At 54.9% G+C, this 24,006-nt stretch overlaps 1 protein-coding gene across 1 annotated transcript; it reads left to right on the top strand.

Annotated features, from left to right (window-relative positions):
- Nucleotides 1-4,403: 4,403 nt before the first annotated feature.
- On the top strand, nucleotides 4,404-21,991 carry IL12RB2 (interleukin 12 receptor subunit beta 2; the record flags this gene model as incomplete). Its single annotated transcript, XM_084265844.1, has 15 exons — nucleotides 4,404-4,461; nucleotides 5,739-6,071; nucleotides 6,712-6,826; nucleotides 7,887-8,062; nucleotides 8,490-8,629; nucleotides 9,833-9,977; nucleotides 13,516-13,595; nucleotides 15,373-15,592; nucleotides 16,674-16,874; nucleotides 17,803-17,904; nucleotides 17,982-18,137; nucleotides 18,773-18,910; nucleotides 20,514-20,601; nucleotides 20,724-20,823; nucleotides 21,109-21,991. The coding sequence occupies 15 exons, from the start codon at nucleotides 4,404-4,406 to the stop codon at nucleotides 21,595-21,597; spliced, it is 2,541 nt and encodes an 846-aa protein (XP_084121970.1). The 3' UTR covers nucleotides 21,598-21,991.
- Between the last annotated feature and the right edge of the window lie 2,015 nt (nucleotides 21,992-24,006).

Genomic DNA, 24,006 nt, shown 5'->3' with positions numbered 1-24,006 from the left:
GAAAAGGGTGTCCGTCTGTGTGTGTCCCCCCTCCCCAGCAGCGGGGGGAGCGGGGGCGGGCCGGGGCGGGCGCGTCCCGGGGCCGCTGCGCACACGCGGAGGCTGCCGGCGGCTGCGGGGCTGCGCGGTGAGTAACCCCGGCTCGGGGGGCGGCCGGCGGGACCGGGATGCTGATCGCTTCATACACCCCCCCCCCCCACGACGGGACACGGGACGGGACGGGGGCGGTGGGAGGCGGGGGGGAGCTGCTGGGAACGGGCATTTCCCGGACACCCCCCCACCCTCCAAATTTCACGCTGCGGCTTTTCGGGTGCCGGCACCAAGCGTCTGTGGCGGGCAGCGAGTTAGCGGTGGGGTGGGAACGGAGGCACCCTGGCCGTGGGTTCTGCCCTTCCCGGGGTGCTGCCTGCCCCGGGGTGCTGCTTTCCCGGGGTGCTGCCTGCCCCAGGGTGCTGCCTGCCCCAGGGTGCTGCCTGCCCCAGGGTGCTGCCTGCCCCAGGGTGCTGCCTGCCCCGGGGTGCTGCTTTCCCGGGGTGCTGCTTTCCCGGGGTGCTGCTTTCCCGGGGTGCTACCTGCCCCGGGGTGCTGCTTTCTCGGCGTCATGCTTTCCCGGGGTGCTGCCTGCCCCGGGGTGCTGCTTTCTCGGCGTGATGCTTTCTCAGGGTGCTGCCTGCCCCGGGGTGCTGCTTTCCCGGGGTGCTACCTGCCCCAGGGTGCTGCTTTCTCAGCGTGATGCTTTCCCGGGGTGCTGCCTGCCCCGGGGTGCTGCCTGCCCCAGGGTGCTGCTTTCCCGGGGTGCTGCCTGCCCCAGGGTGCTGCTTTCTCGGCGTGATGCTTTCTCAGGGTGCTGCCTGCCCTGGGATGCTGCTTTCCTGGGGTGCTACCTGCCCTGGGGTGATACTTCGTCGAGATGCTGCCTATCCCGGGATGCTGCATTCCCCAGGGTGCTGCTTTCTCGGGGTGCTGCTTTCTTGGGATGCTACCTGCCCCAGGGTGCTGCTTTCTTGGGGTGCTACCTGCCCCAGGGTGCTGCTTTCTCAGCGTGATGCTTTCTCAGGGTGCTGCCTGCCCCGGGATGCTGCTTTCCTGGGGTGCTACCTGCCCCAGGGTGCTGCTTTCTTGGGGTGCTGCCTGCCCCAGGAGACTCATTACCTTGGGAAGTTCGTTGCCTTGGGATGCTCATCACCTGCTTCTGGATGCTGGCTGCCTCAGGATGCTCGTTGCCTGCCTTGGGATGCTGGCTGCACGCTGGGATAGAGCTGCTTAAGGCAGCACAGCACCCAAGGGCCACCCTCTAGAATGCACACCGTCTCTGCCTGCTGTATGGTGAGGTCTAATAATAACTTGGTAACTGGTAAAGAGTTGCTTGGGCAGGATGGCACCGAGCCTGTGGTTGCCGAGCCAAGAGCACAGGGTGCTGCTGACCTGGCTGGGTCTGCAGCAGCTGGAGCAGCACCCAGAGCTGGCTGACAGGGGGAAGTTTCCCTAGAATTACATCTAGCTGTGTTAGTGATGTGTGAGCAACAGCACAGCTTGGGCACAAGTAGCTTGGGGATGGGTTTTGGTTGAGGTGCAATGGTGAGAAGCGTTCCCTTCTCCACCATAGTGGTTGCTTGGTTGTTCCTGTGCGCTGGGTGTGAGACCCTTAGAGGTGCTTGCATCACATGGAGCTTTTCTTTTAGGGAAACGTGGCGGGGGAAGGCATAAAAAGTTGGTTTAAAGTTGGTTTAAAGCAATGCAGGGAGCTTCTCTGCTTTACAAGAACTTGAGTTGGTGGCTGTGGTTATGGTGGATCCATAGGCAGAAAGAGGGTCTTTGCCCCTCATGTCTTCAGTCGAGATAAACACACAGGAACAGGCACCTTCTGTGAGAAGAGGCGTTGTAGAAGGTGATTGTGGGGTAGAAGGATCACCTTCCACGATGCCTCTGCCTCACACAGAGCAGGACAACATCCCATCTCTTTCCCTTAGCACAGCAATACCCTTTTCCCTTGTTAATCTTAATCCCCCCCGCCTGTATCTTTGCTCTCAGCTGCAGGTTATTTCTCCTTCTCTCACACCTCATACGCTCTGCTGCACTCATATGATGCCACACAGATTGTCTAGCACTTACCTAAGTAAACCACTAATTAAAACTCCTTGAAGTGAGCCTATTTTTGCCCGCTGACTCAAGTGCTTTGGGTACAGTTTTGCTGTCAGAGAGCCAGTTGGCTGAAGGATGTTTACAGAGTCTCTGGGCAATTTCAGTTTATTGGAAGGCAGAGCATTTACTTGAAGAAGCTGGGTGCTGCGATTGCTCACTCTCACAGTTACTAATCGCCTAGGGGAGGCACCGTGTGAAGCAGCTCTGTGGCGAGCTGCGGCACGGCAGGGATGCTCGGCGCTGCGCTCCAAGGAGCAGCTGGATTGGAATAGAGCCAGGGCTCCACGGGCACTCTGGCCAACAGGTATTTCATGATCACACCAGGTTATCATCTCGCTTCAAAAACAGGGATCCCACCTCATTATAAATATTTTAAAAATACCCCAAATAACTTCTTTTTAATATATTAACTTTTTTTTGTTGGTTTTATATTCAAACACCTGTAACAATGCACCCCCCTGGAAGTGCTCCTCCATCCAAAGTGGCATGAAAAGCAGGCAGGGATTTAAAGCTTCATTTCATGGCAATGTGTTTGGGCTCCCTGGTATAAAACAGCCAGGGATCTCCTGGAGAGAGTCCAGAGGAGGGATATGGAGATGATGAAGGGCCTGGAGCATCTCCCCTGGGAGGAAAGGCTGAGGGAGCTGGGGCTGTTCAGCCTGCAGAGAAGAAGACTAAGGGGGGACCTTGTTAATGTTTATCAGTATCTTAAGTATGGGATGCAGGGGGCCATGGGCAGCCCCTTTTCAGTGTCTGTGGGGACAGGACAAGGGGTGATGGGCTCAAGTTGGAGCACAGGGAGTTCCCCCCCATGTGGGGAAGAACTTCTTCCCAGTGAGCGTGAGGGAGCCCTGGGACAGGCTGCCCAGGGCTGCCCAAGGGAGTGGAGTCTCCTTCTCTGGAGAGATTCCAGCCCTGCCCTGTCCTAGGGACCCTGCTTGGGCAGGAGTTGGACCTCATGGGCTCTGGAGGTCCCTTCCTACCCCTGTGATTGTGGTTCTAACATGGCATCAAGCCATTAAAATAGCTGCATCCCTGTGACAGTGCAGGAGCTACACAAAGAGCTCGGTGGTGTGTTTGCTTCTGGAGCATCTGAGATATTACCCCCACTCCTGTAGGTCTCCCTGGGAAGGGAGGAAAAGGAAAGAGTTGCAAAATGTAGGAGTAAATACCAAGCTTAGTTCTGGCTGACCTTGAATAATTGGAAATAAGGTATAATAGAGAAGAATTCTATAGAATAGAAAAATATAATGATATATTATTATAGAGTAATATAATAATATAGAGTAATATAAGAAAAATATGGACTAATATAAGAATAATACTAGAATAATACAGAATAAGACTAGAATAACAGAGAATAAGGAGTAAGAGGCTTTGATTCATGACTCCTGGAGTGGGGTTTTACTCCCCAAGTTTAGACACAACATATGTTTGCAGTTGTGCAGAACTTTTGAGCATTCCTGTGGCCTTTAGAACATTCCCAGAGCTGGTTGGGTTGGTTGTGGCATTAACAGGGTGCTTACCCTGTGTGCCAATGGAGTTACACTGCCATAACTAAGCTGCAAGGGGTGGCTTTCCTTTTGGGCAGCAGTTGAAAGAGGTGGTAGGATTGTGAGTTCCCAAGGCTCTATACAGAATTTTATGTGTGATCCTCTGGTCTGGGAATCTCAAGAGTCCATTGGGCACCTGGGGTGAGGTCGATTCCCTTGGATTTGGGGGTCTCCCAAGTCCAAGGTCCTCGTGAGGTGCACTGCCTGCTCCATGGTGGTGGGCATCCCAAACGGCTCCATCCTCAATTGAGAGGAGGGGGCGGCGTAAAGCAGCCTGATGGACCAGCAAGAGGGTGTGTGGAGGAGACAGGGGCTCTCTCAGGACATCCCTCAGGGTGTCCAGGGGGGTCCTGTGGCAAAGGGGGTGCAGGGTTTGGGGAGAGCGTGGGCTGTGTGGCAGTGCAGCATGCAAACCCTGTGCTGTGAGGGGCACTGATGGTTTGTGCTTGTTCTCTGCAGTAGGATTTTTGGGTTCTGGGCTTGTGGGGGGGGTGACTTTGGGAGGGAGGGGAGCAGATACCAGCTGCCACTCATGCCAAAGCCCGGGAGTCCCGACTTACTGGGGTTAGCAGAGGCTGTTGTTAGTCCTGTGAAACAAGCATTCAGGGGGGCTCTGGGGTTGTAAGACTGTAACCTACCAGTAGCTGTAAAAGATTCCCCCCCATTTCAGACCTGCTGACAGGTATTAATCTCTCTGTAGGGAGCAAAATGCCTTTTGTATGGATCGTGCCTGCAGCTGCTTGGTTCTTGTTGCACTTCATGACAGGTAAGATTTATCCCCTCCTGCACAGCAATTAGCACTTAAAGCACACCCTCACCTCATTAGGGTTTGGGGTTTATTTTTCCTGCTCCTGCCTAGTGTGGGAATAAACATCTTCCTTATCAGAGAGAGCAAAATTTCATGCTGGATTAGGTATTTTCCATCAAAAAATACCCTGATCCTCCACTACTGCCTTGCACCATCCCATGCTCTGTGGTGATGGAGCTCGTGCTGGCTGGTCTGACACTGCTAAGAAGTCATGTGTGGAGGTTGTATTTGGTTTAGTTCAGGGGGGATCTCTTGGTTATGTGAGGAGATGTGTCTATGGCTTCCATGGAGAGAGACAGACCTGGTGAGGAAGGACAAACCTTGCCCTTGCCTTCTGCTGCTGCTCAGCTTGTTTGCCCACAGCATGAGCGTCCCTGGCTGTGCAGGATTGCCTGTCCCACACCCTGTGCCCCTCCAAAAAGACATGAGCTCCCTGCAAGTCCAAGAAAGTTTTGCTTGTCTCTTCAGTAGATGGCATTCCCTTAAACCACGATGAGAAAAGACTTCTGAGAGCTTTCACCTGGGGTTGGGGGTTTTTGTATGATGGCTGGTCATCATACAACCCCCCTGCCTTGGTTTCTGACCCTGCTGAGGACTAGGCACAGTGCTACTCCATGGGTTACCATGCTGAGGAAAGATGTAGAGCTCTTGGAGCAAGTCCAGAGGAGCCACAGGGATGGTCAGGGGGCTGGAGCACCTCTGGAGCCAGGCTGGGAGAGCTGGGCTGGCTCAGCCCGGAGAAGAGAAGGCTCTGGGGAGTCTGTATTGTGACTTACCAACACTTAAAGGGGTCCTACAGGAATGTGGGAGAGGGATGGGTCACCAGGGAGTGCAGGGACAGGACAGGGGGTGATGGCTTCAAGTTAGAAGAGGGCAGGGGCAGGTCAGACATTAGGAAGGAATGAGGGTCACTCTGAGGGTGGGGATGCCCTGGCACAGGGTGCCCAGAGCGGTGGGGGCTGCCCCATCCCTGGAGGTGTCCAAAGCTGGGTTGGAGAGGGCCTTGAGCAGCCTGGGCTGGGGAGAGGTGTCCCTGCCCGTGGCAGGGGATGGGACTGGATGGGCTTTGAGATCCCTTCCAACCCAAGGCCTTCCATGATTCTATGGTTCTATAGACACATATACGTGCCCTCTTGGGTTCTGACTCCTCCTCAGAGCGCGGTGTGTTGCCCAGGGTGAGCAGCAGGGCTGGGAGCCAGGCCCATTTCCCCCCTCTCTCTCTCTCTCTCTCCCAGAGGCCTGCAGCAAGGGCAACCTGCCCTCCAGCCGCCTGCCCCGCGGCGCCGCCGCCGCCGAGATCTGCGCCAAGGGCAACATGACGGCTGACACCGCGTCTCGCGTGCGGCCCGGCACCAAGATCACCCTCTCCTGCCAGCTGAAACCCCCTCCACACCCCGAGCAGTGCAGGATAGCCATCTTCATTAACAGCTCCGAGCTGATCAGCAACTCCAGCGGCTCCGTCAGCGCCCAGTTCCTGGTGCACGCCTACGGCAAGCACATGTTCACCTGCAAAACGGTCTGTGACTACAAGAAAAAGCTCATCTGCGGCATCGATATCGAGTCTGGAAGTAAGGGGATGTTAATTGCTTAATTGCTCAGCGCTTCCTGGGCGACCTCTGAGCCACGTGTTCAGAAAGTAGCACCTCTGCTGGAAAAAGGCCACCCACTGCGGTCTCTTGCGCTGCAAATATTCCGTTACTGATGCTAAAAGAAAACTGCCTGCTCAGAGCAAGTACCCAGAGCATCACCCTCCCTCCTGTCCTACCCCCAACACCCCTTAATCTCCCCAGAGCCTGGAGGGGGGCTCATCAGAACAGTTCAAAGGGATCTTTAGATTTTCTTTCAGTGTTTTCTGCTGGGGTGTTTTGCTTGCTTGCTTTGTTTTCTCTCTCTAAACAAGGGCTGTAAGCTTGTGGTGCCCAGCCTGGAGAGCTGTTAAACACTTGTCTTCATCTGACACCCTTATATAGTCACCGAGGTTTCGCTCAAGTGTCAGAGTTCTCAGCAGGCCACGGAAATCACAGTCTCAGCTGTTTTCACATGTAAAAAAAAATTATATATATATATATATATTCGCCCCAACAGTTTGTTTATGCACCCTTTAAAATAAAAACCACCCAAAAGAAGCAAAAAGCCAAGCCCTGCATTTCTTAAAGTGCCTCCCATCAGCGCCTCTGAGGAAGAAACTGATAGGAATATCCATTTCAGGTCCTCCAGATGAGCCAAGGAACGTGTCCTGTATCCAGTACGGGAGAGATGGGCATCCCACCTGCACCTGGGAGAAAGGCAGGCTCACGCACATCAACACTACTTACCTCATACAGTAAGTAATGTGGGGACGTGGGCTCTTTGATACCTTTATTTCCATCTTGGAGGGGGGCTTTATTATTATTTCTACCCCATTTGCTGCAGATTTACCCTTATTAAAGCTTAGGAAAGGGTTGGGTTAGGAGTCAGCCCAAGGAGGCAGCTGTGCATTGGAGGAACCTTATCACAAACTGGGTGAAATGAATTAATTTAGCCCTTTGGAAGCCACTGGGTGGACTGAACTAGTCCCTGTTTGCATGGTGACCCTCTCCTTGACCTGCAAGGCTCACTCTTCTTCACCTCCTCCTTCACCTGCTTCTGTTGGCCAAGCTAGCAGCAGCTCTCTTAGCAACTGGTAGAAACCTGTCCCTGCTTGTTATGCCCATGTAATTTGCACAGGGCAGGGAAGTGTGGTGGCTAACGAGCCCTGTGAGCGCTGTAACAAGGTATAGCAGTGCTCACCAGTAGTAAGTTACTAAGCCATCTACAAAAGGTCAGCCTGAAGTGCTGTGATGCACTCACCTCTGACTCAGGGGGAAGAAAATACACAGAGAAGCCAAAGGAGTTACTCAAGGCAATGGGACTGAGAAGGCAAAGTTGGGTTTGGAGTCACACAGTCTGACAGACTGTGAGTTAGGTGGTTAATGAGTAGCTTTTGTAAAATGCATCCACCAAAAAAAGATGATTACAAAAAAAAAATCCCCAAACCCAACATTCCCCATCCCCCCAAATCCTGTCGTGCCAACGCCTGTGCTCGTTTGTGGAGGAGTATCAGGCTCCATCAAAAGGAACCTGCTCACCTACGTGGAGCTGGGTGGAAATCCAACCATCTTTCCTTCTCCTGGAATTAATAACACAGAGCAGTGTGGCACCTTGGCCACACTGTGTTTAAACAGGTCTGAAGGAGCAGGCAGCCTGCCCAGCTTCCAGTGTGGAGACCCCTCCCTTGGTCCTACTGGAAGAGCCCCAAGGGACCCAGCACAGCCCAGTTGTCCAGGGGCATGAGCTGTGCCCTGGTGCACCCAGTCTTTAGCTTTCTTGGAGAGTATTAACCAAGCATCTCCCTTCTGTCCCAGGCTATCCAATGGGACAGATGTCCTCTGTGTTTCAGAAGAGAGCCTGGATAAGAAGCTTGGCTCACTGGCGCTGAGCAAGTTGAGCTTTGACTCCACGTACACGCTGGTGGTTGCTGCCTCCAACGAGCTTGGAAGTGCCTTTTCCCAGCCCCTCGTGTTCACACTCCTGGACATTGGTAAGGAAGCACGTGGCTCACCACCTCCCAGCCTTTTTGGAAGGTGCAGAAACATTTCTGAGCCCCCTTCTCATTTAAACCCCTCCAAAAATGCATCCAGCCAGCCTAAACCAGTAACTCTGGTTAGAACTCAGGACAAGGGGCGATGGGCTCAAGCTGGAGCACAGGGAGTTCCCCTCCAGTCTGGGGAAGAACTTCTTCCCAGTGAGGGTGAGGGAGCCCTGGGACAGGCTGCCCAGGGGGTGTGGAGTCTCCTTCTCTGGAGAGATTCCAGCCCTGCCCTGTCCTAGGGACCCTGCTTGGGCAGGGGTTGGACCCCATGGGCTCTGGAGGCCCCTTCCCACCCCTGTGACTCTGAACTCTCCTTCCCACCTCCCCCCCACACCCCGCTGAGCCGCTCTCTGCTTCTCTCTGTTTGTGCCACCAGTGAAACCACATCCTCCCAACTTCCTAGTGGAATTTGAAAACTCTTCCTCCACCAGCTGCACCTTCTTTTGGCCCCACCCAGCACAGGCGCAGCGCTACAGGCTGAGATACCGCCCGCTCACCCGGCACACCTGGAGCACGGTAATGCCCTTCTGGGCAGGAAGGGGAACTGGGATCCTCCCAGGTTGATTTAGCTGGTTTAAGTCATTTTTTAAAAAAATTTTAATTGATTTAATTCCTTTTTAATTTTAAAAAAATTGATTTTATTAATTTTCTTCATTATTTGATTGATTTAATTCCTTATTATTATTATTTAATGGATTTAATTATTTATTAATTTATTCTTTTAAATTTATTTTAATTTATTATTTTGAATAGATTTTAATTTATTATTTTTTATTTTAATTTATTTTTTATTTATTTTAATTTTTAAATTTTTAGTTGATTTAATTTTAAAATTTTTAAAAATTGATTTCATTTTTCTTCATTCTTTTATCTAATTCCTTATTCTTTAATTGATTTAATTATTTTTAAATTTTTAATTGATATCATTTTTTATTTTTAATTGATTAAAATTTTTTAATTGGTTTTAATTTTTAAAATTGATTTTAATTTTTTATTTTTTAATTTATTTAAATTTTTTAATTTTTTTAATTGATTTTCTTCATTCTTTGACTTGATTCCTTTTCTTTGATGTAATTGCTTTCTCATCCTTTGCCACTGGAATCAGTTTGCCCAGGTTTGCCCCTGGCTCCTCCCTAGCACCATACTTAAAAAACCCCAACCCTATCACCTATGGGTCAAAACCTCTCATCGATCCTAAACCAGATGAAAGTAAAACCCCTGATCCTCTATAAAATCTCTGCAGATGAGTATTTCCCATTTCACTGAGTGTAATGAATTGCAATGCACCAATGAATTGGAGTTTGTTTGACTATCAGACCACGCTCGTGTCTGCTCACTGTAGCTCATGGCTACAGACATGCAGCTCCCAAAGCCCCCTTAGCCTTCCCTGAGGCTGATCAGCAGCCTTTCCTCTCACTTTAGGGGGTTAAAACCCAGCTGTATTGCTTGGAGTCAAGCAGCACACACAGCCAGGACACTCCTTCAGCTTCATGTAACTAAGCAAGGGAGTTTTCTGGTGAAGAACTGGAAGGCTGATGGGTCATTGCACGGTTTGTGGAGCTGTTAAAGCTCCCTCAGAGCAGGGTTTTGCCTGCTCTTGGTTACAGGTGTTGTTTGGCTGCCCAGGCTTCCCTTGGGCACCAGGAATGGAGCCCGTAGCTGCCTTCAGCCCTGGTTTCCTTGTGAGTTTAAATCACTCATCCTTTATCTTCATTTCAGGTTGAAAGTTTAGACAGTGAGAAGTGCAGCCTGCATGGTCTGGAGCCTCACACAGCCTACGAGTTCCAGGTCAGCTGTAAAATCCACCCCGAGCGAGGGCTGTGGAGCAACTGGAGCACCTACTACACCCGGACCCCCGAAGCAGGTAACCCAGGGAGGCACCTGGGGAGGCCCCAGCTGGAGCCCTATGTCCAGGGCTGGGGCCCAGCACAAGGAAGATGTGGGACTGGTGGAGAGGGGTCAGAGGAGCCATGGAGATGCTCAGAGGGCTGGAGCAGCTCCCCTAGGGAGAGAGGCTGAGGGAGCTGGGCTGGGTCAGCCTGGAGAAGAGAAGGCTGTGGGGGGACCTCACTGCAGCCTCCCAGTCCCTGAAGGGAGCAGAGGAACAGGAGGGGAATCAGCTTGTTGAAGGGCAGAGACTGGCAGGACAAGGGGCTGGAGTGAAGCTGGAGGAGGGAAGGGGGAGAGGAGAGACTGGGGGGAAGTTCTTTGCAGAGAGAGTGGTGAGGGGCTGGAAGGGGCTGCCCAGAGAGGGGGTGGGTGCCCCATCCCTGGGGGTGTTCAAGGCCAGGTTGGCTGGGGCCCTGGGCAACCTTGTGTAGCTCCAGGGCTGGAGGTTGGTGTCCCTGCCTGTGGCAGGGGGTTGGAGCTCTGGGACCCTTGGGGTCCCTTCCAACCCAGACCAGGCTGGGATTCTGTGATTCTATGAAGGCCTGAAGGGTATGATACAGCAAAGGTTGGAGGAACCTTCACCACGTTGCCTGGAGCTGCAGCAACCTGCTGCCTCGTGCCACATCCGGAGAAGGCACGGAAACGTTTCTGCAGCTCAGCTGGGAAAAGAAACCTCTCCTGTGGTGGTTCATACTGAAGTGTTTCACTGGATTCCCACAAGAACCCTGTTCTCAGGGCAGGGTGGCTGCCACGTCACGCCTGGGGTGCTGACGAGCCACAGCTCGGGTGTCACACTCTGCGTCCTGCAGCTCGCCCAACAGCTCGCTGAGAAGTTGGGTGAAGTGGCCAGGAAACCACCTGGCCTCTCCCAGCTCTGCTGATGCTGGTGCTTTTCAACAAAGCTCTTCCATTTCACTTGGGAAGAGATGAGAACTTTGGTAGAGAAGTTCTTCCCCTGGGAGCATCCCCAGTGCTCTCCACCATCACCACGTCGTGGAGCTGCCGGAGACCTGGGTGGCTTCAGCAGAGCAGAACTTGGCCAACACATTTTGGGGAGGTCTCACCATGAAGGAGGTGAGCGAAGAGCACTTCTACCCCCAAGGATGATGCATTGGGCTCCAAGGATGCACAGCACCAACCTGAGGATCCATCCTCCAAGTTCCTGCCATCATTCTCCCTGGCTGCCCTGGGGCTCTCAGCTCTGCCTGCCCAGCTTCACCCTCAGCTCCTGCCATCATTCTCCCTGGCTGCCCTGGGGCTCTCAGCTCTGCCTGCCCAGCTTCACCCTCAGCTCCTGCCATCGTTCTCCCTGGCTGCCCTGGGGCTCTCAGCCCTGCCTGCCCAGCTTCACCCTCAGCTCCTGCCATTGTTCTCCCTGGCTGCCCTGGGGCTCTCAGCCCTGCCTGCCCAGCTTCACCCTCAGCTCCTGCCATCATTCTCCCTGGCTGCCCTGGGGCTCTCAGCTCTGCCCAACTTTACCCTGGGGCTGCATGAACACCCAGGCTTGCAGAACTTTCAGTTCTTAACCAGAGAAGAAGTTCTTACGCTTCTCAGAAGCCTGTGGCTCAACAAAGATGTGTCAGCTGCTTTGGCATCCCCTCCTTTCATCTCCTGCTTGGCTTTTTTTGTGAATTACTATAAGCTCCTCAGGCTGAGGCTGTTATTACTCATCCCATTTACCACTACTGAGCGCATCAGTTTCTGTAACCAGCATTGATTGATGCAGAAGGTGTGAACTTTTCCTTCCTTCCCCCACCTTCCTCTCAGCAGCTTTCTCAAGCTTCTAGATGCACCCCAGCGTTTTGTGGTGTAGCCAGAGCGATCAAATGAGAGTATTTTCAGCCAACCCAGGAGCGTTTTCTGCCTTCAGATAGGTGATGGGCTGCAGAGGAGCAGCTCAGGGTGCACCACAGTTGCCCTTTGAAGGAGCTGAAGCCCTTGCACACCTGTCTGGCCCTTTGCAAAGCCCAGGAGAGAAGGGTTTTTCAGCTTGATGAATCATAGAATCCCAGCCTGGTCTGAGTTGGATGGGACCCCAAGGATCACAGAGCTCCAGCCCCCTGCCACAGGCAGGGACACCAACCTCCAGGCCTGGAGCTACACAAGGTTGCCCAGGGCCCCAGCCAACCTGGCCTTGAACACCCCCAGGGACGGGGCACCCAGCCCCTCTCTGGGCAGCCCCTTCCAGCCCCTCACCACTCTTTCTGCAAACAACTTCCCCCCCAGTCTCTCCTCTCCCCCTTCCCTCCTCCAGCTTCACTCCAGCCCCCTTGTCCTGCCAGTCTCTGCCCTTTAACAAGCTGATTCCCCTCCTGTTCCTGGGGTCCCTTCAGGGACTGGGAGGCTGCAGTGAGGTCCCCCCACAGCCTTCTCTTCTCCAGGCTGACCCAGCCCAGTTCCCAGCACTGTTCCTGAGCCAGGATGTGTTTTTCCAGGCTGGGGTCTGACAGATGCAATCCTGCTTCTCCCTGCATCTCCCTGCTTTCATCCTGCCCCTTCCTCCCTCCTTCACAGCCAGTGGGCTCTGGTTTCATTTCTCCTGTTGGTCCTTCTTCTACTTTCTATTCCATCTGCTCTCTGCTGTCAGTACAGGAGAAACAGCTCTTCACATGCTGGGACCGAGGTCTTTCTCTGCCTTTGCATATAGGAAATAGCAGGCAGCCCTGGTCTGGCTGGGGTTGTGCACCAGCTCCCTGGCCCAATGATTGTTTGGATTTGATGGGTTGATCAAATCCCCCTCTGCTCTGCCCTGCTCAGGCCCCACCTGGAGTGTTGTGTCCAGTGCTGGGCTCCCTGGGATCAAACAGCCAGGGATCTCCTGGAGAGAGTCCAGAGGAGGGACAGAGATGCTGAAGGGCCTCTGTGACTCTGTGATTTTTGGCCCCAGACCTGAAGAAACTGAGCTTTGCTACCCCTTGTCACCTTGGTTGTCCTCATGTCTCACTGATTGAGCTGTCAGCACTTCATTCACCAGTTTCTGGAGCCTGAGGGTTGCTGTAGCATTGTTCCAGGAGGTTTTTTTCCAACATAACAAGGGTTTCCGGTCACTGTGACTGTAAGGAGAGCTGTGGAAGGAATGGGGAGGGGAGGTCAAGCCACCTCCCTCCCAGCTCACTGTTAAAGACACTTAGTGCCTGGAGCCAGGCAGCAAGAGCCTCCAGCTCCTACCAACCCACCACCTGAGGCTGCCCACTGCTTTAGGAGCGATGTGGCCAGCCCCAGGGACCTTAACATTGAGCTAACAGCATCACTTCAGTGCACTGGGACCCAACCTGCTTACTGAGCACAGGGTGAAGTCACCAAACCCCTCCCTTGGGTTTACAGCTCGGTGTCCTCACAAGCAGCATCCTCAGCACAGCCAGACTCCAGCTGCAGCAGCACAGCACCACGTACCACCTGGGTTTGGGGCTGTTTCAAGCCTTGGCTGTTCACCCTCTCAGGAGTTTCAGCTCCTCAGTGTCTGGCTTCAAGCTACAGGCAGTATCACCTCTCCCCTCTTCCTCCCACACCAGCACCCACCGGGCTCCTGGACGTCTGGTACCGCCAGCAGGACCTGGGCTCCCAGCAGCAGAGCATCTCTCTCTTCTGGAAGGTGAGTGAAGTGGAACCCAAGCAGTGTTGGTGCTGATCACTGAGGTGAGAGGGGGATCTCTGGCTTACATGTTGGCAGGAAAGGATGGAGTCTCCTTCTCTGGAGAGATTCCAGCCCTGCCCTGTCCTAGGGACCCTGCTTGGGCAGGGGGTTGGACCCCATGGGCTCTGGAGGTCCCTTCCCACCCTGTGTTTCTGTGTATGTCCTCATATTTCCCCACCAGAGCCAGAGGGCTGCAGGTTTCACTTCAGCAGGCTCTCAGAGCAGTCTCAGCATCTCTCTTCTCCCAACCTGCTGCCAAAAACCACTCTCAACACTGCAAATATTTTCCTATTTTTAAAAGGGGGGGGGGTTTGTTTTCTTCCCTCCCTTTTTTTCTTTTATGACCAAAAAAAAAAAAAAAACCCAACCCAAAAGAAAGACAGAAGAGGAAAAAAAACCCCAAAAACCCAAACCAGAAAACCCCAGCCCAGGTTGCTGCAGCCCCTGCAGAGGAGCTGGGGAGCTGTGAAACTGATAGTGCAACCCTGGCACCGGCTGGAAAAACCAGCCAGGGCTGTGTCGGGGTGTGGACCTGTCAGAGACAGGGCTGGGACCTGATACAGCCCTTCAGCTCAGCTTCACGTGAAGGCTGCATTTCCCCAAATCAAAGCTGCCACCTGCTCACAACTCCAGCTGGGCAGTTAATTCCCCTTCCTTTCCTCCCCCCTCTTCCTCCCCCCTTCCCCCCCTTTTCCCTTTTTTCCTTTTTCCCTTTTTTCCATTTCCTTTTTCCCATTTTTTCCATTTCCTTTTTCCCCTTTTTCGATTTCATTTTTCCCGTTTTCCATTTCCTTTTTCCCTTTTTTCTTTTTCCTTTTCCCCCATTTTTCCATTTCCTTTTCATCTTTATTTCCTTTTCCCTTTTTCCTTTTTCCCATTTTCTCTTTTCCATTTCCTCTTCCTCTTTTCCATTTCCTCTTCCTCTTTTCCATTTCCTCTTCCTCTTTTCCATTTCCTCTTCCTCTTTTCCATTTCCTCTTCCTCTTTTCCATTTCCTCTTCCTCTTTTCCATTTCCTCTTCCTCTTTTCCATTTCCTCTTCCTCTTTTCCATTTCCTCTTCCTCTTTTCCATTTCCTCTTCCTCTTTTCCATTTCCTCTTCCTCTTTTCCATTTCCTCTTCCTCTTTTCCATTTCCTCTTCCTCTTTTCCATTTCCTCTTCCTCTTTTCCATTTCCTCTTCCTCTTTTCCATTTCCTCTTCCTCTTTTCCATTTCCTCTTCCTCTTTTCCATTTCCTTTTTTCCCTTTTTTCCATTTCCTTTTTTCCCTTTTTTCCATTTCCTTTTTTCCCTTTTTTCCATTTCCTTTTTCCCTTTTTTCCATTTCCTTTTTCCCATTTTTCACATTTCATGCCAGGAGGGTGCAGAGAGGTGGGCGATGGTCTCTGCAGCCAGGGGACAGGAGATGGGACAAGGGGCAATGGGCTCAAGCTGCCCCAGGGCAGGGTCAGCGCAGCTGGGAGGGCAAAGTTCTTCCCTGGCAGAGTTGTGGGGCTGTGGCACAGGCTGCCCAGGGAGGGGGCTGAGTCCCCAGCCCTGGGGGTGTTGAACAGAGGGGAGATGAGGTGCTCAGGGAGCTGGGTCAGCACAGGACAGGGATGGTTGGACTCAATGGGCTTAAAGGGCTTTTCCAGCCTGGGGATTCTGGGCCCCCTGTCTGGGATGGTTTTAGCACAGAGATGCCCCTGGGGGTAGTAGGTTTGGTTGAAGAGTAACAAACCCCCTTCTCCTCCCAGGCTCTGAGCGATTCGGAGGCGAGGGGAAGGATCCTGCACTACACAGTGACCTTCCAAGCCCTGGACCAGCAGAGACCCCCGGCAGGAGAAGCACAGCTCACCAACCAGACCAGCTACACCAGGGTCACACCAAGGGTGGGCTACAGGATAACGGTCACTGCTGAGAACTCGAGGGGCAGGTCACCCCCCACCTCCATCGTGACCAAACCGGGCACCCAGGGTAAGGGATCCTGCTGGGAATAACACCAGAGCTCTGCTTCATCCTGTGTACCATGGATGGGTTCAGGTCCCACCTCCTCATGCATCCAACACCCTCTGGATGTGACCATCCAGCCAATTTCTTTATGCACTGGACAGTCCACCCATCAGATCCAGATTCCTTCAGCTTAGGGAGAAGGATGTTGTGAGGGAACAGGTCAAAGTCCTTGCAGAAGGCTGGATAGGTGGCATCCACAAGGTCCATCTCCATGAATCCCCAGGGATCTGCAGATCCACTTTGCCAGGTTGTGGTTGATCCTATTGATGGAAACTCAGTGACTTGACCAACACGTTCTCCTGCAAGAAAACCCCTCCCAGCCCCAGCCATGGTGGGGAGAGATGATGGCTGTAGGTGGCTCCATCACAGGGTGTTGGTGTGTCCTGTGACAGCATCTCAGGGATGGTACAAAGCTGCCTGTGAACCGCTGCCCCACCAAACAAGACAAGAGCACATAGAATAGTTTGGGGGTGGGAAGGGACCTCAGAGCCCCCCCCATGCCCCCCACCATGGGCAGGGACACCCCCACCAGCCCAGGGTGCCCCAAGCCCCCTCCAACCCGGCCTTGAACCCTGCCAGGGATCCAGGGGCAGCCCCAGCTCCTCTGGGCACCCTGTGCCAGGGCCTCCCTCCTCCCAGGCAGGAATTTTTCTCTCACATCTAGTCTGAATTTACCCTCAAATAGAACCACTAAGGTTGGAAAAGACCCCTGGGATCCAGTCCAGCCAACACCCACCTGGAGGTTGGTGGCCCTGCCTGTGGCAGGGGGTTGGAGCTCTGTGATCCTTGGGGTCCCTTCCAACCCAGACCAGCCTGTGATTCTAACCCATGTCTTGGAGTGGCTACGTGGGTTGTGAACCCCTCCAGGGATGGTGGTGACCTCACCACCTCCACTGTGTATTTTTATAGGTCACATGGTGCAAAACCAGCTGGGATGCAGTAAAAATCAGACACCAAACTTACCAAATCCACCAGAGGTTGAGGCAACTCTGTGGTGACCGTGTCTCTCTCTCTCTCTGTTTGCTTGTTCTTCATCCCCTGTAAGACCTGCCTCCTCCTCAGAAGGTCTCTGCTGTAGCCATGGGAAACCACAGCATCTTTGTCAGCTGGAACCCACCCCTCAGACCCACCACATCCATCAGTGGGTACGTGGTGGAGTGGGCAGACACGCAGAGGAACGTGCACCCAGCGCCCCATCCAGCCTGGGTGAAGCTCCCGGCATCCAACCTGTCTGCAGTGATAGCAGGTAACGGCCACCTCCAGGTGGGACATTGCCCAGGTACCACTCATTTTGGGATGTTTTCTTAAGGAACAGGTCAGAATCTGGTTTTTACTCATTCAGCCAAGGAAATGGTGGCATCTAGAGCCTTTTTATAGGGAGGAAGGTGGGTCTGTGGCTGCTCCGGGCTCGGCGCCGCAGCCGCTCTCAGCTGAGACTTCCTCTGATCAGTAAAACATCCAGGAACAGACCCAGCCCTCCAGGCTGAACTGACCCAGCTGGAGGTACAAGGGGCCAAAGGCTTAAGAACAGGCTCTCTCCTTACTCCTAATTAGTGGTTATTAACCCCAACCCATCTGCCTTCTGCACGTTGGGTAGCTGTGAGGTTACGATGCACGGGGTGATGTCAGCCCTTCCTGTCCCCCATCCTGGTGTTGTGCTGCTGAGGTGTTTCCATCCCACCCTGGAAGGAGCTGGAAAAAGCAGCATATTCCCACCCTGGGTTTGGGAAGGAGGGAAAACAGTTCCTATGGACCCCACAACTAACCCATGGGAACAGCCCAGGCAGAGGATGCTCGTGGGGAAGAAACAGGGTGCAAGATCCTTCTACATCACCTCACATCTTAGAGCAACAGGCAATGGATATGGTAACATCCCCATACCCAGGGCAGAAAACACAGTCCTAGGTTCCCTTTGGAGGGTCTGGCTCTGCTGACAGCTGTTTCTCCATGAGGGAAACGTGGAATTCCATGAATATTGCTTGTCAACACACAGTCAGGTTGTGCTGAGCTGAGCAGGAGATCAAAGAGAAGCATTTAGTATTGTTCCCCCCCCCCCATTATGAAAGATGCCTTAATAACCAGAGAATTCATCTCAGGTTTAAGCAGGGAAGATGCTTTAGCTCTTAGTCCACTACTTTAGCTCCTAACCCTCTGCTTTTGCCCTCCCTCTTCAGAGCACATCAGAGACAACGTGTGCTACCAGATCAGCGTGTTCGCGCTCTATCGCGACAGAGCCGGGCAAGTGGCATCCGTGAGGGGGTACTCCAGAGCAGAAGGTAAATCACAGCCATGCTCTCCCAGGTGTTTTTAGGCTGGCTTAAGCTCAGCTCTAAGTCAGGCCTGTGTTTTGCAGCCCCATCGGCCGGGCCCCAGATGTGCACCACGCCGCGGGCCAACGGCATCCTGGTGTCGTGGGAAGCGATCCCTGCGCCCCAGCAGAGGGGCTGCATCACTGGGTACCACATCTACCTGCAGAGGAGGGACAGTGAGGCAGCCCCTGCTGTCTACGGTGGGTACCTGCTGCAGGGATGGGGATGCACCATGGGGGGAGGAGAGTGATGCTTTGGGAGAGATCAGTGCAGTCAGGGACCACCGGGGCTGGAGCAAGACTCAGAGCTGCCCCTGGGGGTGTTTAAGAGATTCCTCTACAGCTGCCCAGCCCAGGAGATGGGACAAGGGGCAATGGGCTCAAGCTGCCCCAGGGCAGGGGCAGCTCAGCTGGGAGGGCAAAGTTCTTCCCTGGCAGAGTTGTGGGGCTGTGGCACAGGCTGCCCAGGGAGGGGCTGAGTCCCCAGCCCTGGGGGTGTTGAACAGAGGGGAGATGAGGTGCTCAGGGAGCTGGGGCAGCACAGGACAGGGATGGTTGGATTTGGTGGGCTTAGAAGTCTTTTCCAACCTGGGGATTCTGTGAAAGGACAGGGTACACAATCCTGGGTGCCTGATCCTTGGGATGGCACCAGTCAGCCCTATAGTGTGGGGTCTTCTATAGCCCTCCCCCGACTCAGGAACAGCGAGGGGGGGGAAAGAGCTGCAGTAGCAGTTACCTGCCTGTGCTCCAAGCGATGGAAACCCACCTGGCTCGAGTGAAACGGGGGAACAACACGTGCTGGGTGCATCATTTGCTGCTGCTCCTCTTCCCTCCAGCAGTCTCCAACGCCACCGCCCAGCGCTCCAAGTACATCAGCCACCTGCAGCCCGGGGAGACGTACCTCCTGCGCATGACAGCGTCCACAGCCGCTGGAGAGGGGCCCTGGGGCAACAGCGAGTTCATCTGCCTGGAAGGTAACGCCTTGTGGTGGGGTGAGGGGCCTGGAGAGGTCCCTGGAGAGGTTCCAGTCCTTGGAACCGTGTTTTCCATGGGCTGGGGACACCTCTCCTGCTCCTCTGTACCTACTGAACCATTGAGCTGCTTCCTAAGGGCTCATCTAACCCTGCCCTGCTCTAGTTTAAACCATCACCCCTCATCCCATCACGCCATCCCCTTACAAACAGCCCTGCCCAGCTTCCCTGTAGGTCCCTCCAGGGATGGGAAGGGGCTCAGAGCTCTCCCGGCCACACTTCTGGGGATGCAGCCCAGGATGCTGTTGGCCTTCAGGGCTGCTAGTGCCCATCATTGTGCTCATGTCCAGCTTCTCATCCATCAGTACCCCAACTCCTTTCCTTCAGGACTGCTCTCCATCCCATCACCCCCAGCCTGTGTTGGCAGCCAGGATTGCCCCAGCCCATCTGCAGGACCTCACACTTGTCCCAGTTGAGCTTCATGAGGTCTGCACAGACCCACCTCTGGAGCTGGACCAGGTCCCTGTGGGTGGGACCCTGTCCCTCCAGTGTGCCAACCCACCACTCAGCCTGGTGTCATGTGAGAAACGTGCTGAGGGTGCCCCAGATCCCACAGTCAGTGTTGAAGATGAAGGTATTAAACACTGATCCCAGCGTGGATCCCTGAGGGACACCACTTGCCACCTCTCCACCTGGATGTGGAGCCAGTGAAGATCTCTGGTTGCTCTTTACTGAAGCTCTCCAGTTTCTACTGGTCCCAGCTGTGCCCCAAGCCATCAGCCACAGGGTTGAACAGCAGCTGGTCCCTGGGCAGCCTGTTCCAGCCCTTTCAGTGAAGGAATTGTTCCTGATACCCAACCTAAGCTCCCCCTGGCACAACTTCAGGCCCCTTCCCCTTCTCCTGTCACTGGCTACCAGGGAGAAGAGACCAACCCCACCTCACTGCCACCACCTTTTAGACAGCTATAGAGCTCGATGAGCTCTCCCCTCAGTCTCCTTTTCTCTAGAAGCTTCTCTACACAGCTTGTTTGAAGTGCTGCCTCCCCAGCACCGTGCCACAGGAGCTCTCAGCACCCCCGAGCCAGGTTCACCAGGAGATTGGCTTCCAGAGCACAGGAGCAGGGCTCTGCAGGACAGCTCCAGGGTGGGGAGCAGGAGGGGGACTTCAAACCAAACAGACAAGTTCAAATTTAAAAAAAAAAGGCTTTCCCCAGTATAAAAACTGGATTTTCAAAGTGTTAATTAAAGCCAAAGCCAAGCTGAGGTGCTCCCCAGGAACCCAGTGAGGTGCTGAGAGTTTGTTAGAGATGTGCTGAAGTTTGTAAGGTCTCTGCTCCTCACCCACTCTGTGCTGCCTTCACCCCACACACCCCCCCTGACCCAAATCCCTCTGTCAGTGCTCAGCTCAGGACCAGGAGGGAGAGCAGGAGCCACGTGGTACCTCCCAGGATCCCAAACAACCCCCCTGGTTTTAAGCCCAAACCAGCCTTCCGTGTGTTTCCCACGTGCAAAGTGCAGCCAGGTCACACCTCTGGGTCCCAGCCCAAACAAACCTGCTCACACTCCTGGTTCTGCAGCAGGGTGAGGGAGGGCTGTTGTGTTCCAGGCGCTGGGGACTGGATGCCCGTCCTGCTGACCTGCAGCTTCTTCATCTTCTCCGCCTGCGTCTGCTCGGCGCCTCCGGCCAGGAAAGCGTGAGTGGCTGTGTCCAGCCCTGTCCCCTGGCACAGGGAGCTGTTGGTAGAGGGGACACCATGGGGAAGAGGGGTTGGGCCTGGCGTGTCTGTGTGTCTGACCACGCCTGTTGGCTCTGCAGGTTGCACTTGCTCCTCTCCACGCTGGTGCCCCAGTGGCAGAGCAAAGCCATCCCAGACCCCGCCAACGCCACCTGGGCTAAGGACTACCTGGCCATGAAGGTAAAGCTGTGCTTTTGTTTTCCAGCCCCACCACCCCGAGAGGGACAAACCCAACCTGGAGCTTTGCCAGCCAGCAGCTCCCTAATCCCACAGTCTGGGGCAGCTGGATCGTGGGAGAGCTCAGGCAAATTAAATGGGAGAGCAATGGGGAGACCTTAAAGGTGCAGGAGGGAGGGATGCTGCGGCGAGGGGGGCTGCAGGGAGGGGTGCTTGCACCTCAGGGGGGGATGTCACAGACCTTGATCACATCATTAATTAGCACTGCCACCCCGTGTCCCTCCACAGGCTGAGCTGAGCTCGCCCCCCAGCCTGTTCCTGCACAGTGCTGGCAGCTTTGAAGAGCCCAAACCGATGGAGGTCGAGGAAACCTTTGTGAAGACGGAGCCCCCGGCGCTGCGGGACAAGCGGCTCCGCGGCAGGACAGACGGACACTGGTCAGCGGAGAGCAGCTCCAGCCAGGAGGAGCCGGAGTACGAGGCGCTGCCCAGCACGGCCGATGGGGAGGGGGATGGTTACAAGCAGCAGCTTCCCGACCTCTACAAGCGGATAGCGCTGGAGGTGACAGAGCACAGGCAGAGCGTGGAGTACCTCGCCAACCCCCTCACCGACACCGTCACCACCTACCTGCCGCCGCTGGGCGCCGAGGAGCACCCCGAGCTCCAGTGCCACCTGCTGCCGCTCTTCCCCAAGGCCTTCCTGACGCCCGTGCTGTCCTACGAGGGGAACCTGAGGCTGGACACGGTGAAGATCAAGTGCAGCTCGTTCACAAGGTAGCTGGGGGGGCCACACAGCACTTTACTGGGTGACCTCGCGTTTCCCAGCATGGCCCAGTAGAGCCCAGTAAGCGGGGTGTGATGCTGTGAAGGGAGGAAGCCCAACTCCAGCTGTGTGGCACTGTGGCTGCCCAGCACACTCAGGGAGAAGCCCAGGGCTGCATGATCCAGCTTTTGGAGAGGGTAAGGAACCCCTCAGGTGATTTCCAGCAGCCTGGCTCAGGAGCTGGAGCTGTGGTAACCATCAGCTCACCCAGGGCTGGCATGGGAAGGGTGAGGAGTGATGCCAGGGGCAGAGCTCAGCATCCAGCCCCAGCTGTGCACAGCTGGCTGGCGATGCAGCACGGGCACTCAACGTGCTCCTCGTGGTGTCCCTGTGGCACTGGCTCTCCATGGAGGAGCAGAGGGACAGGCTGTGGCAGCTCAGGAGAAATCCCAGGAGAGGGAAGCACCAGGCAGCACAGGCACACAGCACCTCAAAGGGTCTGGGGAGGACTGGGACTGTTTATGGAAGGGTTTAATTAGAGGCTTGAAGAGCACGTCCCACACTCCAGGACTGTGTGTGCTGTATGTGCACACATATATATTTATATATATGTAAATAAAGTGATGGAAACCTGGGATTCATTTCCTGCTGTTTCCTCTGGCCAAGCCCAGGCTGCAGCTCTGCACAGGATAAAGCATCTTGAAAGATAAAGCTGCGTTGCTGCTGGAGATGAGACAATCCAGAGCTGAGCTTACCTGGAGCATCCTCCTCCTCTTCCTCCCCAGGACCAGGGGGCTGCCCTCCAGCTGCAGCTGAGAGGGATGAAACCCTCTGGGTATCATCATCCTCCTCGGTGAGGATACGGCCCCGAGCAGCTTGGCCCAGGTCTCTTTCCACAGCAGCTCCTCCCAGCCTTTCACTTCGAGGGGAAAGCAGAAGGGAGCCTCTGGACACCTCTGCTGCTTCCCCCTGCCCAGTTCCCAGCCTGGATGGGGACACAGGTCACCCTCCCCTCTCGTGCTCCCAAGTTCACAGGTTCACATGGTGTGAATACCCAGGCAGAGCTCAGAGCTGGAGCCAGACAAGCTGGGCTTACTCACAGAACCTGGCCTGCCCAGGTCCCACCCCTGAGCACCAACAGGCAGGGGTACAGCAGCAGTCCTGTGTTCTGGTTTAGGTGTAGGAATGTGCAACCCCAGCCCTGGGAGCAGCTCTGCTGTCCAGCATAGGGTGACTTCAGGCTGTGCATCCCCAAATGCCACATTTCCCCTCCCAATCCCAGCACCTGGCTGTGACACGCTCAGCAGCCGGGACCTGCAGCCAAGGCTGGAGCAGGACAGTGTGCAGCACTCCTCCCACACCTCAGCTCGGGCTGAGGGAGGGAGAACAAGAGACTGGAGTGGCTGCTGCCCAGGAAACAGCTTTCCAAGAGCTGGAGGAGCAGTGCTCCAGCAAGTGCCAGCATGACGCAGCCCAGCAACCCCATGGCGTGTGCTGGAGGGCTCCTCTGCAGCACAGACCACTTTAGAGGTGCAGCGGCTGCTGGGTGTGCAGGACAGCTGTGCCCCCCACCCACAGCCGTGCCCCCCACCCCAGCACAGGGACCACAAGCTCCACACCTTCCCCTCAGCTTGCCTGCAGCAGGGGGCTGCCTCCTCCGGTCGTACCAGGGCATCCTCCTCTTCCTCCTCCTCCTGGGGCTGTGGCAAAGCTGCTCCTCAGCAGGGAGCACTGGGCATGAGCACAGCAGAAAGGCACAGGGATAAAGCCCAGGATCCCCAGATGTGGCTGTGAACACACCACAGCTGGGCAGAGGTGACGTCCCCTTACCACACAGGGTGCCACACCACAGATCCAGAGAGACACACATGCCCCTGCCCCCCACTTTCAAGAGGGGTATGAAGCTGGGGGGCAGCTTCACAGCTCCTCAGCACAGCCCTGCTTGTGCCATTACCAGTTTGAAGCTGTATTTTGGGTCAGTATTCCAACCCTGGGACTTGTCTGCATCCTCACTGCCCCTCTCCACACCAGCCCAGGGCCTTGGTGCTCAAGGTCACAGCTGGGCCAGACCCAGCAGGGGACAGGGGGCGGCTCTTCCCCACCAAACAGCTTTTGCCAGCAGCCCCCAGTGACCTGCAGAGCTGCCACCCCCCTCTGAGCATCTTCACCCAAGTCTGGAAGAGGCAGAGAACTGCTGTAAGGAAAAGCATCAACTGTCATCATGTCACAGAACCCCAGGCTGGTCTGGGCTGGAAGGGGTCTCAGTCAGCCCCCACCTCAGCCCAGGGTGCCCCAAGCCCCATCCAACCCGGCCTTGAGCCCTGCCAGGGATCCAGGGGCAGCCCCAGCTCCTCTGGGCACCCTGTGCCAGGGCCTCCCCCCTCCCCAGGAAGGATTTCTGCCCCCCAGCCCCTCTCCAGCTGC

Source organism: Gallinula chloropus, assembly GCF_964237585.1.
Source record: "Gallinula chloropus genome assembly, chromosome: 6".
In the NCBI taxonomy this organism is placed as follows: Eukaryota; Metazoa; Chordata; class Aves; order Gruiformes; family Rallidae; genus Gallinula; species Gallinula chloropus.
This window is presented reverse-complemented; position numbering and strand designations above follow the sequence as displayed.